Source organism: Sorex araneus, chromosome 1 (assembly GCF_027595985.1).
Source record: "Sorex araneus isolate mSorAra2 chromosome 1, mSorAra2.pri, whole genome shotgun sequence".
Classification (NCBI taxonomy): domain Eukaryota; kingdom Metazoa; phylum Chordata; class Mammalia; order Eulipotyphla; family Soricidae; genus Sorex; species Sorex araneus.
Window position 1 is genome coordinate 69,201,526 of NC_073302.1, and position 18,667 is coordinate 69,220,192.

At 36.0% G+C, this 18,667-nt stretch overlaps 1 protein-coding gene across 7 annotated transcripts in view; it reads left to right on the top strand.

The window, feature by feature from the left end:
- Positions 1-18,667, top strand: part of RFX3 (regulatory factor X3) — a 333,475-nt gene that overhangs the window by 269,925 nt on the left and 44,883 nt on the right. For all 7 annotated transcript variants that reach the window (XM_055144130.1, XM_055144135.1, XM_055144140.1 and 4 more), the window contains 5 exons: positions 816-928; positions 5,681-5,796; positions 6,235-6,389; positions 10,371-10,468; positions 13,977-14,126. In XM_055144130.1, coding sequence (XP_055000105.1) covers positions 816-928; positions 5,681-5,796; positions 6,235-6,389; positions 10,371-10,468; positions 13,977-14,126 — 632 coding nt within the window. The remainder of the gene's footprint in view (positions 1-815; positions 929-5,680; positions 5,797-6,234; positions 6,390-10,370; positions 10,469-13,976; positions 14,127-18,667) is intronic.

Sequence of the window (18,667 nt, forward strand, 5' to 3'; positions counted from 1 at the left end):
TGGATTACTAGAGTTCTGGAATGAACACATTACTGCAATTTTAATTTCCACCAGTGTATCTGAATTTATGATAGGACAGCCACCATAGTTAGTGCATTAATTGTCCAGAGCAAATGAGAGAAGAACAAAGAGCCGTCATTAAGCCTTCATCCTAAGAGAAGACTGAATGATGACCTAGTGCTCTGTATGGAGGAAAGTTGTACAGCTTAGTAATAGGAGAACCAGACACCATGAACAATGTGTTGGTTAAGGCATGTCAGATCCCCTGCATCCTGTGCCCCAAGAGTCAGTAAGATATTCATGTTTCAAGGGGTGATTTAATTTAGGACTATAACATCATCCATCATATCAGATAATGTTTTTAAGTTTAATGTTATTTTGTAGTTCTTGTTGTATCTTTTTTGACTTCTCTACTGTATGATTATGAGAAGGGTCTGAGTATCATGAGTTTAAAGTTACTTACCTTTTTATATACCTAAGTAATATAGTAATCAGAAAAACTGAAATTAATACTAAGCCAGCTTGAGATCCTTTTCTTCTGATAAGAGTCTTACATTGAGAGACACTGTGATATTATTTTTAGTATAGCTACTGTGAAAATTTTGTTTCTATAAAACTTTTAGTATTCTCTCTGTTTTCTTGTGCTGACAGTGTTGCTAAGTTTTACACAGTATACTAATATGAAAAGTTCTTGTACCTTGGACCTCTGACCTTTAAAATTTTTTTCCTTTTTAGTCTTCTTAAATTTTCCCTCATTAATCTGCAATTGGCACCATCCACAATAGCTTTTTTCTGTTGTGTTGTCATGGTAACAGATGCATCTCGAGCACTTCCAGAGTTTGGAGAAGTTGAAATCTCTTCTCTGCCAGATGGTACTACCTTTGAGGATATCAAGTCACTGCAGAGTCTTTATCGAGAGCACTGTGAGGTAAGTATTTTCAAACAAAGTATAAACACATGCGAAGATTTGCCAGACAACTTGCTAAAACAAAATAATCAAACTTCATCTTAGATTAGTTTCTAATTTCTTTGAGCACTTACAATAAGTTAATTTCTCTTTTCTGTGTCACAGTAGAAAAATGAGGGATATGGGAAAGGGAAAATAAAGTTTACCTTCCATCTTAATATATTCTAGTGTTTTTTTTTTTTTTTTTGGTCTTTTTGGTTCACACCCGGTAATGCTCAGGGGTTACTCCTGGCTCTGTACTCGGGAATTACTCCTGGCAGTGCTCAGGGAACCATATGGGATGCCAGGGATTGAACTCAGGTTGGCCCATGTGTAAAGTAAGTGCCTTCCCACTGTACTTTGTTCGAGCCCCAGTGTGAATATTTTGATGCATCAATTCTAGGTAGCTATCCTGGGTGAAACAATAAACATAAAATGAAACATGCAAATAAGAGTCATGACTATAATATCTGTATTAAAGGTTATGAATTTTGTATCTAGTATCTTTATAGATTCTAAATTCATGAAGGTTGTAGTATTTTATAGATACTAAATTCATTATCCTTGTGAATTTAGTATCTATAAAGGAACTGGTAAAATATGATATCCTATAGAAAATAGTATGCAGCCATTTAAAAGAACAACCATCCTTAAATATGCGATTACGGAACAAGCTCCAAAATTTATTTGTAAGGGAAAATGGAGGAACAAAACAAGTGTGTGTAGCATAGTATCTTATTTCTTCAGAAGAAGTAATAAGAAATTACCAGCAGTTTTCATTGCCTCTCTGAAGAAAACTCAGTCTTTGGGACTAATAGTTCAATATATCCCTTTTATCTCCTAAAGTTTGCACCTTGAGTGTATATTTATATAAAATATTTTTTTTAGCCAAAGATTACGGTGGTTAGAGTATTTACCTTGTATGTGACCAACTCAAGTTTAGTCCCTGGCACCATATATGGTTCCATGAGCCCCCACAGGAGTGATCTCTGAGTGCAGAGCCAGGAGTAAGCCCTGAGAACCAGATATGGCCCCAGAACTACACTATAAATACTTTTTTAAAAATATATATATAAATGTTTAACAAAGCATTTTATGGGTTCTTTTTAGGCTTCCTTAGGACTCTAGCCTTTTTGTTTTTGTGGTTAGTGTTTCTCTGGGCATGTTCTTTGCTTTTTTGGGGGGGGTTCACACCCAGCGATGCTCAGGGGTTACTCCTGGATTTGCACTCAGGAATTACTCCTGGCGGTGCTTGGGGGAACCATATGGGATGCCGGGGATCGAACCCGTGTCGGCCACGTGCAAGGCAAACGCCCTACCCGCTGTGCTATCGCTCCAGCCCCTCTCTGGGCATGTTCTATCCCCACTCCTATTTCCTTTCTTCAGATCATTCATTCAAATTAGCTACACATTGTCTCCAAGAAGTGCACTCAGTCCAGGCCAATAAGGTAATATATCTACTGCTCACCTTATAGAAGGAGAATAAGAGATGCAGTAAGAATTGTTCTAGTGTCTCTCCTTCTGAGAGAAGAGTCTGTTTGAAATTTAAGTAGTGTTGTTCAGGTACTATCTGTGATGTGCTTAGTAGTAAAAGATAATCCTTTTTATTTCCTGGCCAATCATCCTGATTGCTGACAATGCAGTGTGCATTGAGAAATCTCAGCTCATAGCATCCACAAATTTTTTCCCACTTTAGAATAAGAATGCTTTAATGAATCTGAGTGCTTGTCAAGGGTGCTGTATTATTAATACCGAAGAACAAGTTATCTTTTTATTAACAAACCTTATGCCAGAAGTATTCTTCAGCATATCTTGTCCATTTTTTCCCAACATTTTTATGATGATGAAAAATACTTAATACTCATTTCTCATTGATAATTGTGCCTTTCTGAATATTTGATAATTCTTAGATAATCCTTATATTTCTATATAAATATCATGTATATTAAAGAATATATAAAATTCTCATGCATTTTTTCACTAGTCTGTGTTCAGACGAACATTGCTTTAATCATACCAACCTGCAGACAGATAATTTGTAGTTCTCAGGCTTCTCATATTCAAAATATAAGTTGGATTTAGTTGTTTAAATTATTGAACAATGTACAGTATGATTTATCTACTTGAAAACTCTCCCCAAATTTTTGTTGGCACTTGGCAGAATGATCCCTATTTAATGCAGAGTGACCAAAGTTCCTGTCCTCTCCGTTGGTGCAAAGTTACATATGTTAAAAAAGAAAATTCTGTTATTTTTTTTCTTTTCAACTTCACCCCAAAATTGGGGAGGCACCCAGAGACTCTTAAGGGTTACTTCTGGCATTGCACTCAGGAATTACTTCCGGCAGTGCTCAGGGGACCCTCTGGGATGCCAGGGATCAAACCATATCAGCTACATACAAGGCAAGCTCCCTACCCACTGTACTATATTTTCAACCCCTAAACTTCCAAATTTTTGAAATACAGGTGTCTGAATCTCATATCCAGAGCTGTAAAATGATTTATCCTAAACCAATAGAATAAGTATTATTTTGAAATACACTTACCTATATATTTTAATGTGAACATCTTTTGAAGTGGGTGTACAAACAATAAAATGTTTTATTCACCTGTTAAATTGTCTCAAATGAGGGCCTAAAAATCATTTGAGGTAATTTTATTTAAAGTGATTCTGAATCTTAGATGTCTCAGTCTTTTATTTGCCATATTTCACTTTACATTTCATGTTGGTATCTGTTTTCAAGGAAAATTAATATACCTGTTTTGTATATTGTTTATGATTCTCACAACTTTATTATAACATTTGTAAGTATTATGAGTTCTGTTAGGAAAAAAGCCTGAGCTTATTCTATAAAACTCTAATCTGGATTTCAGTTTGTTCCTCTGTTTACTGCCACACCCGGAGGCACTCCTGGGTTACTCCCCAGTATAGTTCTTGGGGGTTGGTTCCAGTGGTACTCAAAGAACCATGCGTGCCAGAGCTTGGTCCCAGGTCTTGCACATGCAAATCATACATTCCAACCCCTTGAACCATCTCTCCAGACTAGTCTTTTTCTTTTAACATGTGTGTAATATTCCTAAAGCCAAGCCAGAGATATAGTATAGCAGGTAGGGCATTTGCCTTGCATTCAGCCAACCCAAGTTTGATCCCTGGTGCCCCATATGTTCCCCTGAGCTGTGTCTAGTGTTGGCTCCTCCAAAAATATCATTAAAGTGTTATAGAAGGTATTAATAATTGTTTCATGTCTCTGGAAATATCTCTAATAATGCACCTTAGCCATAGCTGAGAAAGTAGGTATAATTTGCTCCTTGAGACGATTTTGGGTTTGCTTAGGAGGAGGAACATCTCTATGCATTTGGCTTTTAGTACTTGCATACTGCATTTTTTCCTGATGTTAATGAATGGGGGAGGAGTGTTAATTAACTTGTTCCTTATTCCACTTTCATGATCATACTACTTGCGCTATTCCTACTGGTTCCCAAAAAGGGCCTTCAAAAGAATTTAGCTGACTATTTGATTTGATCTTAGAGTATTTTTGTATTGCAGTTTAGTTTTCTCTATACTATGTATCTGGCCCTATCTACAAAGGTAGATCACACTTCTATAGGTTTTCTTTTTCCTTTTTGACTGAAATGCTTCAAATGACTCTCAATTGCCCGTTGTCTTTTAGCTCTTGTGAATTTTGCAGATCTTGACAAGGGCTGTTTTATACCTGTCCTCATTCTTAATGCTGACACATTTTTTACTGACTGCTTCTTTCTTTTATGCTCAAAATAATCTCAGAATCACATATTCTTTGCACAAACAAGTTATTCTTTGATTTTTCTGACTGCCTTTTTATTTGAAGGCTAATTTACAAACTAATTGCGATGACAGAGTGAAATTAAATATGATCATCAAAAGTTAATGAAAGTAGCAAATTTTAGCACGATCCAAAAAAAAGTCCTTGATACAGCTGGCAAATGGTTCTGAGAGAGAAAAATTATGAAGGAGGTGAACCCCATGTCCCCAAAGTTTGTAATAGGGATAGTTTTGAAGCTGCTCTGTGAAGTGGATATGCGGAGACAGGAGTAAAGGATGTTATTGTCAGACCAACCTGAGGTAGGTGCTTGTGCCCTTTATCCCTAGCCACTTGCTGTCCTCTGAAGTCAGCCTGACTATAGTTTGTGTCCTCACTTTTGCTTCCTGGGAACACTCCTAAACCCAGGTCAGCAGCCTTAGAACTAATTTAGTTTAGCACCCACCTGCAACAAGCACCTCTGTATTCTTCACTGTTGCCCTCTTTGATAGCCAGTGGACATATGGGGCCCAGAAATGACTTAATGTGAATGAAATCTGTATTCTCTGCCCTTTTGGGTCTGAGAATAGGAAGATGGGCAGCAACCAAAAAAGGTAGAAGGAGGTAGAGTATAAAGGAGTGGAAGAAAAGAAGAGAAGAAAATGGAGGGAAAGGAAGCAAGCAGGAAAAAAAAAGATCAGAGATCAAAATAAAGGTGGGATATAAGGCCTTTAAGGGAGAAATATTCTGCTTAATTTTTCAAGTCATTTTCCTCTCCTTTTTCCTAACTAATCTCTTTTGTTTCCCTATTTCATGAGACAAAATATGATCTAGTTTTTCCAAGATTATTTAAAGTGTCTTTAAATTCCGTTTTAGTTCCATTACATTATGCTTTCTTCACACATCTCAAGTGGGAATACTGTTGGAAGGTGATACTAATTAGAACTTTACTTTTTAGGCAATATTGGACGTTGTTGTGAATCTTCAGTTTAGCCTAATAGAAAAATTATGGCAAACATTCTGGCGCTATTCTCCCTCTACTCCAACTGATGGCACTACCATTACTGAATCAAGGTCAGAATCAGTATGCTTTTCAGTCTATGTTCATGGTTGAGTAGATGTCACAGCTAATAAATTGGAGATATGTATACCAGTTGTGAACCTTACCTGATGACATTAAATGAATAGATTGAAATAAACCACAAACTGCTCTCTTGAGGATTCAGCGTGTATATTATAGCTCCCATATTTATTGATTTCGGGGACTGCGGTAGAGCTATTTCATCCTCATGGAATTACTATCATATCTGCCTTTCATGCCGTCAGAAGGTATTAATGTGCACAGGCAGCTCTGGGGGAGTATTTTATGTATCCAGCTGTATCGCACCAGTGCAATGGTGGTATAGTTCTAACCTCAGTAATATTTGATGAACTAAAACTATTTTTAAAAGTCCATTTTCTTTTTTTATCCTCATTTGCCATCTATTCATTTGCTACATTTATTCACACCAGCAATCTGAGTGAAATAGAAAGTCGACTTCCGAAAGCAAAGCTGATAACTCTGTGCAAACATGAGTCTATCCTGAAATGGATGTGTAACTGTGACCATGGGATGTACCAGGCTTTGGTGGAGATTCTCATCCCCGACGTCCTTAGACCTATTCCTAGTAAGTTAAATGCAGACAAATACGGATGCTTTTTGTTCTCGTACATTCCACCCAGGAAGTTTGGGGAAGTGACATTGCAATCTATACTGATTCTTATCTCATTTAAATTTGCCAAATAGGAAACATGCAACACAGTATTGCATGACAGCAGCCTAGAACAGAACTGCAGTAAATGGGGAATGCTTATTTCCAAGTTTTCATTTTATTTTTGAAAAGAAAAGTGAGCTTATGGGTGTGACGACCCCAATGACTGATTGCAAGAATATTTTAGGCCTTTTAAGCAGTATTTTGCCCAAGGACACATTTTTTTTTTCTTAAAGTCAAAAACTTTTGAAATCTGTAATTGCGAGCCCTGCCTCTTTTATGGTTGCTTTTGATTTGAAATGATTTGTCTTGGATTCCACTGAAGTTGAATTCCTTTATAAAAGCGTTTACTTTGTCACCTACATCATGTTAAAAACTACAAATGCAGTTTCCATTAACAATAATGGTTAGCTGGCATTTTAAGAGAAAAAAATTCTATGTAACTTCACAAGCATTGTGTTCCCACCATGAAGCAAATAGAAATTATACAGATAAGTTAGATTACTTTTTGAAGTGATGATGCTTTTAAAACTACCTTGTAGCAAACAAGCTATTTTCTGCAAGTTTCAATATAAATGCTTCTAAGGATACTTATGTTAGAGGCAGTTGAAATGATGTGATGCCTAAATTTTCATGATCATATTCTAGTGACCTTAACTTTTTAAGAAATAGGAGTTCCATTCTACAGTGACACTGATAAAGTAAAAGCAGTATTTTTGCTTTTGAAATTGGCAACCATTTATGTCAGATACACTATTCAGTTTATTAATGTTAAATATTTGAGTAAACATTTAAGAATTTAGTAGAAAAATGTTGAAAATACTAACATTTATATGTTTTTATTTTTTCTAAATATGACAAATAAGAAAAGATATGAGTTCTTTGATATAGTTACCTCAACCTAAAATATATTGCTAAGAAATGCATGCTCATATAATATACATAAGTTTGTGTAGGAACTGATTTTTTTTTTAATCTAGCTGCCATGATCTCATTTTTATTGTTGCTTTCTACTCTATCTGCACCATACTTTCTTACTAAAGATTTATTTTTAATGATGTTGTCATGGAAAATTTTGATGTATAAATTCTCTGCTGATTTGTATTCCTGAATCTGACTTTCCTTGTTATTGTCTTGCTCCCTGTGCTCTGAATGATAATCTCCAGAGATATTTAAGAGAAGTTGCATAGGGCAACTCATTAGCCTATAACATTTTACCACTGACATAAAATTTCTCTAATGAGATACAAGCAAAGATGTTATTGAACACTTTAATTTCTAAGACAAACCAACAATATCAATAATTTTTAATTCAAAACTATTTTGCTTCTATGCTAACATCACAAAATTTTACTCTTGCAAGCTCAATAGTTACCTAACTATCATGTCAATTTTATTTGACTTAAGCCCCATGGATTAAGTACATACACATAACCTTTTGCAACTTTTGACTTAAAAATCAACCTATTCTAGCAAGGAGTTTGTCTTACATTCAGCAGACACTTCTTCTTTTCATGCAAATATAGTTTTATTGCATCTCTGAAATTATAAGATGAAGCAATGTGCTATCCTATTATGTAATTTGGACATTTAATTACCATTCTACAATAAGACCTAACAAAAATAAAGCTTAAAATGCAGTTTTGTTGACTGTCTTCTGATTGTATGCATTTTACTATTAATTATGTGCACGTTATGACAAGTTAACTTTGGAATAGTCTTAAATTTCAAACCACCCATTCATAAGAAATAGTTACCAGAGCCAATCGGCACAATTTGATCTGACATGAATCCCTATAAAGAGAGAAAACTTAATTTTATTTCTAAAAAATGGTTTTTTTTCTGGTACTAGTCCTTCACTCACCATTTACTATCCAGATGGGATTCCTTTTTTTAGCCCCCAAAAGAGTCTGCATATCACACTAATTTAAAGTCAGCTTGAAGCTACTATATTCTAAACTACACTTAACTGAGTTTTTTTAAATTCAGTGTAAAGAATTGTATAAGAAATCAACCATTGGTAACAATTATGAGCTTAATTTAAGGTGGCCAAAATGTCTTTTAGTACCCCCCCAAAAAAAGAGATAGGGAACAAGATATAACTATTTATATGAAAGATATTTTTTATTTTAAAACCTAGTTTCAAATTGTTGTAGATAAAATAAGACTCCTACTAATTTATTGTCAAATGCAGCTTTTTCTGATGTTTTTTTCATATTAAATATCTGTCATGTATTTGTTGTAAAAATATGCATAATACAGGTAGTCAAACTGAATCTGTAACAATATTTTGCTGAGTTTTTAAAAGAAGTGTTAATTTTTTTTCACTCTTTTTCATTTCCATTCATGCCTGTCCTCCATGGTTCTAGCACACAATATAAAAGGATACTATTTCACTTTTTTTGCTAAAGTTCAAAGTTTTGGAAATTTCAAATTATTAGTACTAAAGAGATTTCTGTTTGGAATTTCCATGTGTTTCAAAGAGATGCTCTTGTGCTTGAAAGTCTGCATTTCTTGAGTGTTTTTCTTAATCCAAAGTTGGCCATTTCAGTTTCTTATGTCATCTGACTACATTTATATAGGTTCTATAAAATTAGTTTTATCATTGAATTAGTAAAGTTGATATATTTTGCCAAGTAACTTGAGTGAACTAAATTATTTCTCGCCCTACTTTTTAAAAAAGTAATACAGAAACATGCCAGACTTAGTTGAGCACAGAAAGTAACACCAAAGACTTGGATCCCATCAGTAACCTTAATATTCTTGGGAGACTTGGGTAAAAGATATAGCTTTTCTTTTGTTATATGATAGACTAAAATTTTAATGCATAGCAACATAATAAAGATTAATTTTATGTTGTGGGTGCCTCAGCATTTGCTTACTCAGTATTTAAAACAGCCTACTATACTTGTGGGTCTTGGGCACAAATGAAGTAAAAGACGTTGGCTAGAGTATTTGATTAATAGAATAATTTTGTTTATTACACAATAATCTTGGTTAACACATGCATTCTTGTAAAACAACCATAGTCATCCCTGATAACTAAAAATGCTTCTGATCATCCTGTGACAACCATAGAAGATGTTCTCATGGGTCTTATCCCTATTTCAGGTCTTTTTAAAAATTTTTATTTGGGGGGAAGGCCACACCCAGCAATGCTCAGAGGTCACTCCTGCCTCTGCACTCAGGGATCATTCCTGGTGAGCTCAGGGAATAATATTGGATGCTGGGGATCGAACCCAGGTTATGCCAGGGATCAAACGTAGGTTGGCCACATGCAAGGCAAGTGCCCTACCTGCTGTACTATTTCCATCATCAGCTATTTCAGGTCTTACTAGATAATGTAAAGGATATGTAATGAACTAATTTTGAATAGCAGTCTTATCATATTGATATTTTATCTCTGCATAGCAAGTATATCAGAGAATAGTTATTCAAAATTTTCAGATCAGGCAATTTTAGTTTTTACCTTTCTAATAAGAGTGAGAGATAACTACTCTAATCGATATGTTCTAGTATAAATAGATGCAGAAAGAGAGAAGCTTTGCATTCTCATTTTAACTAAAGAAATGAAAATAGATTTAAAAACTTGACAAACCAGAATGAAGAATTTGTAAAGGCAATACTTAGCTTTTGAACACCTAGCAATTCATGAAAAGTGTTTATCTCAGATAGAAAATTCCATAACTATTTTCACAACTGGTATATGTTGCTATAAGCAAAATTCTCATACTTGAATGCTTTCACAGTTAGGAATATTATTAAAGTTTTGGCAGTAATGACAATATAAGTTCTGTGCTACTTCAAATTTTGTATACATCTGTTTTCCCTCATTCTGGCATGAGGATTAATGTTCTTTGGTATCTTTTTTTTCTGCTTTTATTTTTTAACATTTAGGTGCCTTGACCCAAGCCATTCGAAATTTTGCAAAAAGCCTTGAAGGTTGGCTCTCCAATGCCATGAACAATATTCCACAGAGAATGATACAAACCAAGGTACACCTTAAGGTCTTAAGTTTTCCTTTGTGTTTGGGAAAATGTTAATAACAAGGAAATTTATATCTTCCCTATCAGATTATATTGTGTTCCATGCTGATATAATATTTATATAGAACATTCTAAAACCAATATTTATATTTGTAACTTGTAGTCATGAAGCTCTAATAAAAAACTTTCATGAGACATTTGGTAATGCTTCTTTTTAAGAGACAAGAGAAGCATTTTAAACATAGTATATTGATAAGACCTTTTCTAAAGGATATATTTTATGTTATTTAATTTCACATACTAAAAAATTTTCAGATGGGTTCCTATATAAAGAAAAGTGTAGATTTTCTGTTGTGAGAGCCATTCCCATTAGTGTGTGGAGAAGCCACTAGGGCCACCTGTGGCAATGCACCTGTGGTGATACCAAGAGGTTGAATGCATGCATGGGATGTACTCAAACATTTCCGCCCATCCTCAGCCCAAGTTTTATATTTTGTTAAATCCCATATACATTTACTACTCACTGAAAAGCTCCTATAAATGTAAATTAGTATTTTTGCTTTTCGGTATGTTTACTTAATATAATGGTTCTGTAAAACATTTGTCAACCATGGCCATTGGGTGCTTTTTAGTACTTCAGAATATTCCAGAATGGGCACAGGTGAAAAGCACGTAAATGAACAGAGGTCATGGCGTGACACTAGGAATCCAAATGGTAGCGGAGTTAGGAGGGGGCATAGGAAAGAAACAATTTGGAAGAGGGCCACAGTCAAAAAAGGTTGAGAAGCATTACTTTTGTAAATCAAGTAATCATTTCTTAAAGACCAATTATGAGAAAATCACTTTTCTCATAATTGGTCATTACTTAGATGGAGATAGGAATTTTTTCTTCAATTTTACCTCCTTCTGTATCCCTTTTTATTGCTTTTAGGAATTTTGCCCATGGCAAGGTTGGACTAATCCTATATAAACTTTAGCAAGTCCTATTTGTGACTTTTTATCAGTGATTATTATTGGAGTCTTAATTACTTATCTCTGATTAGTAATTAGATTCTAATAATATATTACTAATCTGTGATTAGTAATTTAGACTCCAGTTTTAAGCTTGAGCTTTTGTTTTGGAGACATATTTGATAGATTAAAACATTTTAAGTAATAAGTCAGTGGAATCACAGGGCACTCCCAGTTCTTTAAAGCTCCTTAGCTTAAGATTTGTAATAATACTTTTTCCCTCTAAAATATTCTCTCCAAAATTCATAGAAGGAAATATTTCATTGATATACTTTCTTTAGACTCTTGCTTTAGAGCCATGTTGTTGATGCAGTAAAGCTAGCACTGCATTTGACTCTTTATCTACAATGAAAATTAATGGAATTAAGCACTTAATTCCTCAGTCATCTCATATAACTAAAGTCACCATGGCTGACATTACTGGGCAACATTCACACAAAGCATTTCCATCATCGAACAAACTTGTCCATGGTGGATCTGTTCTAGATTACCCATTGAGCTGAGCAATAAAAGGAGGTGATACTTGATTATGATGAGGAAAGCATGCTGGAGCCATAGCACAGGGGGTAGGGCATTTGCCTTGCACACAGTCGACCCAGGTTTGATTCCTCTGCCCCTCTCGAGAGCCCGGCAAGCTACCAAGAGTATCTTGCCAGCATGGCAGAGCCTGGCAAGCTACCCGTGGCATATTTGATATGCCAAAAACAGTAACAACAAGTCTCACAATGGAGACGTTACTGGTGCCCGCTCGAGCAAATAGATGAGCAACAGGATGACAGTGACAGTGAGGAAAGTATGCACTGCAACTTGCGGTAACTTTTAGTCATAACAGCTTCCAACAGCTGGAGATACCTCCCTTCTCAGTGTCATCAAAATAGATATGGCAGCGATCCAGCTACAATGACTGCCATTTCCTTGGTCTCCAGAGTTGATCTGGATGCGTTACCTCAGTAACTGATGTCTTCTGTTATTCCTCATCACTGACTTGCTGCCTTTCTTCAACTGAATACATATTAAATGAAGATGTCTGTCTAAGGAAACAACATAATTAACTTATGACTCTAAGTATTGTTATCAAAATGCATGGGCTTATGTACTAATTACGTGGACTATCCTTCAAATATTTTCTGTATCATTGAGTAAGCTATGTAATATCAGTAAGTCATGATTCACCTCTACTACTTAGTCAATTGATACTCAATCAGATGGCTCTTACTTTCAGTGATATGATGCCATGTCATACATTCCTACAAATATAAATGTTCCTCAGATCTAAAATATTTTCATGAGCTCATGAGAGATATTTACCTAGCATTTTTATTGGGTTGAGGGCATTATCTTTGATTTTTTTAAACATCATCTGGTTCGTTCAGAGCCCATCCAAGGAGAATTTGAAGAGAGTTTAAGAAAATTGAAGAGAGTTTATGAAAGGTTCTGCTTCCAAAGGTGTTAACAGAAATAAGAAAACCAAGGAGAAATGGTGAAGCACCCCAAGACTAGCAGTAGTGGGGATTTCTGACCATCCCAGTACATTAAGGGGAAACAGATGAAAGCTCTGGCGATAGAAGATCCACTCCTATTCATGTGACTGGAAACTTAGAAAAGCCCAGAAATAATTAGAAAGTTCTTCCAAGACTGAAAGAGAAAGCAATGACTAAAGGGGAATAAAGACCTCAGCCATCTTTTTGTTTTGTTTTGTTTTCATACTTTAGTCTGAAAGTACCTGTCATTCACCAAGCCCAACTGAAAGCCATGGATGGCATCACAAAGGCTGCCAGTATCATCTATTCAGGCCTGTTCTCCTAGCATATAGCAGTAAAGGACAGAAACTAGAATTTGAGGATAGAAAAGAGGAAAGAAAAAAGGGCGAATGAAGATTTCATGAAAATTCTCAAAAGAGCTTGTTGCTTGTATCTGATAAGTACATTAAGCTATACATTTTCAAATAATACCTTTGAACACTTTCCTCAGATGTCCATAAAATAAGGTATATAAAACTAAAATACAGTAAAGTAAAATAAGGTATATAGAGTGAATCGAAATGACAATTCCCTGAAGATTAGTAACGGTGATTTTTCTTTAATATAGTGTGGGACAGCGTAGTTTGGTTTCCTATTTAAAAAGAGGGAAAAAATGTATTTGCCTAAGTTTTAGTTAACTATCCTGCAGAGAATATAAAAGAAATGAAAATCAATGTTTCTCTTACTTCCCTAGACAAGATCATTTCTTGCTATGGATGAGTGGTTGCTTGCAAGATTGGTTTAATTAATTCTGCACTTAGGTGTCAAGAATGTGGGAGTTTGTTTTAGTCCTGACCTCAACCTTTTCAAAAGGAAAAATAATACTTGGTTTAGAGATTTAAATGCTACAATTTATGAGTAAGCTCCCTGACCAATTTTCAGAAAGGGAAGCATTTAAAATTTAGCTAAGGAAAAAATTAGGAGATTTCAATGGTCTCTCCAACTGAAGGGGGCAGGGATCCCAATTTAATTGGATTTCTTTGCAGGTTGCCGCTGTAAGTGCCTTTGCCCAGACTCTGCGAAGATACACGTCGCTCAATCACCTGGCCCAGGCAGCTCGTGCAGTGCTTCAGAACACTTCTCAGATCAACCAGATGCTCAATGATCTCAACCGTGTTGACTTTGCCAATGTCCAGGTACTTTTATATATTTTTTTTTCAAAAAGAAATTTTTTTAATGAGGAGATAAAGTTTTTTTTTTCTTTTAGACCTTGGATTTATTCTCATCACTACATGTGGCAGTATTTGTGCTTACAGTATCCCGATAGAGGAAAGTTTATTCATATTAAACACTGCTTCTCTGCTTTCTGGTTAAACTCTGTTAAGATTTATAGTAGTGGACAGCAATATAATATGTCACCAGAATTTGCTAGTTAGTGGAGTGAAGGCAGTCACAATAACTGAAATTAGATGAGATTAAATTCTTCCGTCTAGCTGTTGCATCTTGATCAAGTTACCATATAGTTTCTATTTTAAATTATTGCTTACATCTTGAGTAATGTAAAGACATTTGCACTATGACGAACCCAGAGATACTTGTTTTTAAAAGTCTCTTCCCTGCCTGCCTCATGAGCTGGGGAAGAAAGCGGCTGGAATAGAGAAGGCATCATTAAGTCAGTGATGATTGGAGGGATCATTCAGGATGGGAGACATGTGCTGAAAGTAGATAAAGGACCAAATGTGATAGCCTCTTGTTATTCATATTGCAAACCATAATGCCCAAAAGTGGAAAGAGAGTATGAGGGAAATTGTCTGCCACAGAGGTAGGGGAAGGTTTGGGAATGGAGTGGAGGGGGATTGGGAACATTCATGGTGGAAAATGTGCACTGGTGGAGGGATCTATGTTTGATCATTATATGACTGAAACTCAAATATGAAAACTTTGTAACTGTATCTCACAGTGATTCAATTAAAAAGTCTCTTCCCACCTTTCTTGAAATAACTAAGAACAAAGCTGCTCTAGTTTAGAATTTACTGTAGATGCTTAGGACAAACTTGATCATTTGAAAATAATTAGGTAGAGAGAGAGATAGTTCTATGCGTTGAGCACATGCTTTAAATGCTGGAGGTCCAAATTGCATCCCTAGCTGTGTAAACACAAAAAAAAGGAGGCACAGCGCAGTGATGCACTATCTCTCTCCTGCAGCCTGCGTTCAGTAGTCTCAAGCCGCTTCCCCCACCCTGGGGAGGTTGATGATGATGGGCAGGCGAAGGAAGGAACAAGGACCCAGCTGGTTGGTCTCAGTTGCAGTTTATTCCATTCCCATCTCCATTCTCCTCTGATTCTCCTCCTGCTTATTCCTTCCCCATGCTACTTCATTCTTCTCCTCTAGATCTGGATCTCCATCTGGCTTCTCCAGATCTGCCCCACCCCCACCCACTTTTACAGCCTAGTTAAATCCCAAAGCATGAGGTGTTGGGGTTTACACATAGGTGTGGTCACAGTCAATTGGGGTAAAGTTCTTTCCCTCAGGGGATTCTGCTTCTAGGACAGATTCTCTTTTAGTAGGGCACCACCCAAGAGCAGAATCTCATGGGTATGTTTCTCCTCTCCTTGTCCAACAAACATATAAGCATTCATAATATTAATCATTTTGTATGGACACAGTAAGAGGTGCATTAAGCTTATAGAATTGCTCTCCTTGGGCCATTTCAATCTCAAACTACAGTACTCAGGCCAGATTAGTCTTTTCTATCCCTAGCAAGGTCCTGGTCTTATCATTACTTTTGAATCATGACAGCATTTGTCCATGATCAAGCTCTTATAGTTAAGAATCGTGGCGCTTTGGCCTGGCCCATTTTGATCCCAGGGTAGCTCACAGCTTGGCCTGGGGCCTTTCAGTCCCTCTTTGGGACCCTGCTTTTGGGGTGCTAGGAAATAAGGACAACTGAGGCTTAAGTCGAGAAAGCAGATGCCCGGGAATAAATAATATTCAAAGCCAATTAAATCCCAAATTACAAAAGCATAATATTGTCTCCCTTTGTCCATACAAAAAGGACATTGCTTTAAACTAAACTATTCAAAAGACATAAAGAGAGGAGAAAGACAATATTTCACTCATACGTATAAAATCATAGATTTCTGAGGAATCTGACTTTACAAGTTAACAGAGTCAAGATTGGGGGGAAAAGGTGATAGACCAGTTGGGGAAGAAAGCATGGAGAGGAATTTACAGATAAACGCAGTGGAATAGAAGTGACTCGGGAGCACTGTGATAAACCTGACCTTCTGTGGCAAGGGGAACAGGACATACCAATGTTGTCTTACAATGTTCAGAGATTATTACCAGATAAACCTAAATTCTTTGTGGCAAGGGAGAAAGGACAAACCAGTGATATCCTACACCCCGTACCACATGGTCCCCTGAACACTACAGAGAACCAGCCCACAGTTAGTATGGTCACACTTGATGTGGCCTTCCCCCATAAAGAAAATAACTAGGGATAACGTGCTTAACTATTTTGATAGTTAATGAAAAAGATTATTTTTAGCTTGATGGTAACTAAAAAAAGTAAATTTTTAAATAGCTAATTTAGAAAAATTATTATGGAATCCTTGCATATATTTTATTTTAGATACTAAAACATGAGACTAATTATTACTTTACAAAAACAGTATCATTATTTACCTAGAACACAATCAATGAAAGAAAAACTACAAAATCCAAATCAAAATTTAAAGTTTTTGTGCTTCAAAAAAGATCACCTAGAAAGTGAAATCACTACTCACTCATAGAATGAGTAGGACTTATAAATTACATATCTGATTAAGAAGTTGTATACAGATTATTTAAAGAACCATTACAGCCCAATAATTCAAAAAACAACCCAATTCAGGAATTACTATGTGAATAGACATTTCTCAAAAGAAGGTACATAAATGCCCAATAAGCACCTGAAAAGATGCTCAGACTTCATTAGCCTCCAGGGAAATGCAAATCACAGCCACAGTGAGATACCACTTCATATACACTGAAAGGTATAATCAAGATAACAGATAATAACAAGTGTGATGAGGATGTGAAGAAATTGGAACCCTCAAGCACTGCTTGCTAATTGGAGTAAAATGCTGTAGCCACTAGGGAGAACGGCCTAGCATTTTCCTCAAAAGGTTAAAATTTGAGTTGTAAGACTCAGCAGTTTCACTGCTAGAAATATTCCAAGAGAATTTACAGGTACTTAAAAAAGTTTAGATGCATGTTCATAACAGTCTCTTCACCTTAACTGCATAAAAGTGGAAATATCCCAAATATAAACTAACTGATGAATATATACACAAAATGTGGTATGGCCATCTGATGGAATATGGTTTCACATCAAAAAGAAATGTTTGCTAGTCGGGCCCGTGCTCGGCTCCGGCCGGCCGGGTTTTCGGCCCGGGCGCCCATGCCCCTGCAGAGCCGGTGGGTGTGGAACAAGCGGGAACCAGAGACAGCTTTAGGAATTGGGGTTCCAGCAAGTGCCTGCACCCATGTATGGAGACTGTGAATTAAGCCTTTGCCCCACGCCGGCTAACGGAGGAAATATGTAATTTCTGGCAGAATTTTCCCAGGACTTTATACAGAAATCCAAAACCGCGCGGACGCTGCCGCGTCCGCGCGACTTAACATTTATAATTGTCATCAATGTGAAAGGGTTCCATTTGAACAGGTCAGACTTGGGGGGGAAACTCCAAATAATAACAGTAAGTTTTTGTTGAAATATTGAAGGTTCTTAATGTAACAGCCACCTCTGGACTATGAGCTAAGCAAAAGCCCCACGCTGGCCAACGTGGCGTGGAGTACACCATACTATGAGGCGCAGGAAGGGGGATGAGGGGGAAAAATTTAAAAAAAAAAAAAAAATGGAAAAGGAAAAAGAGAAAAAAGAGAGAGAGAGAGAGTTATGTCAACTATAGTGAGTTTTGTGTTGAATTATGGAATGTAATCAAGGTAAAGAAAAAAATGAAGTGAAATTCATTAGTTATACAGTAGGGGGTAGGGGGGTGGGGGCGGGGGGTAAACTGGGGTTTCTGGTGGTGGAATTTGGGCACTGGTGAAGGGATGGGTGTTTGAATATTGTATAACTGACATATAAACCTGAGAACTTTGTAACTTTCCACATGGTGATTTAATAAAAATTAAAAAAAAAAATGTTTGATACATGCTGCAGCCTGGGTGAACTTTGAAAACTGTTAAAGGAAACAAATCAGATGTCAAGGATCACATGGTTCATGATTACATTTAGATGAAAATGTGCAACACAGAAAAATCTATGAAAGCAGAAAGTAGATTAGTGTTTGTAAAGTTCGGAGAGATTGGGATATTGGAAGATGACAGGAAAGGGATATATACAGGTTTCTTGTGGAGAAAATGAAATCAAATGTTTCAGAATTTTGTGACATGGATATAAATTGAATATACTAAGAAAAACTATTTTGAATAAATTATATGCTGTGATTTATATCACATTAAAATATTTTAAACAATATGAATTCTTAAAAAATTTAACTTTTAATCATTCCATGTCCTTGATCTCTCAATCTGCAGCCCTGCTCTTGTTTAATCACCAAATATATCAAAATATAATATTTGGCCTCAGTTCATTTTAGGATACTCTAAAGTTAGTTGTTTATTCTCACTTACTGATTAGGCTCAAACAACTGATATCTGTAAACTTAAAAAAATCTTTTTATATAT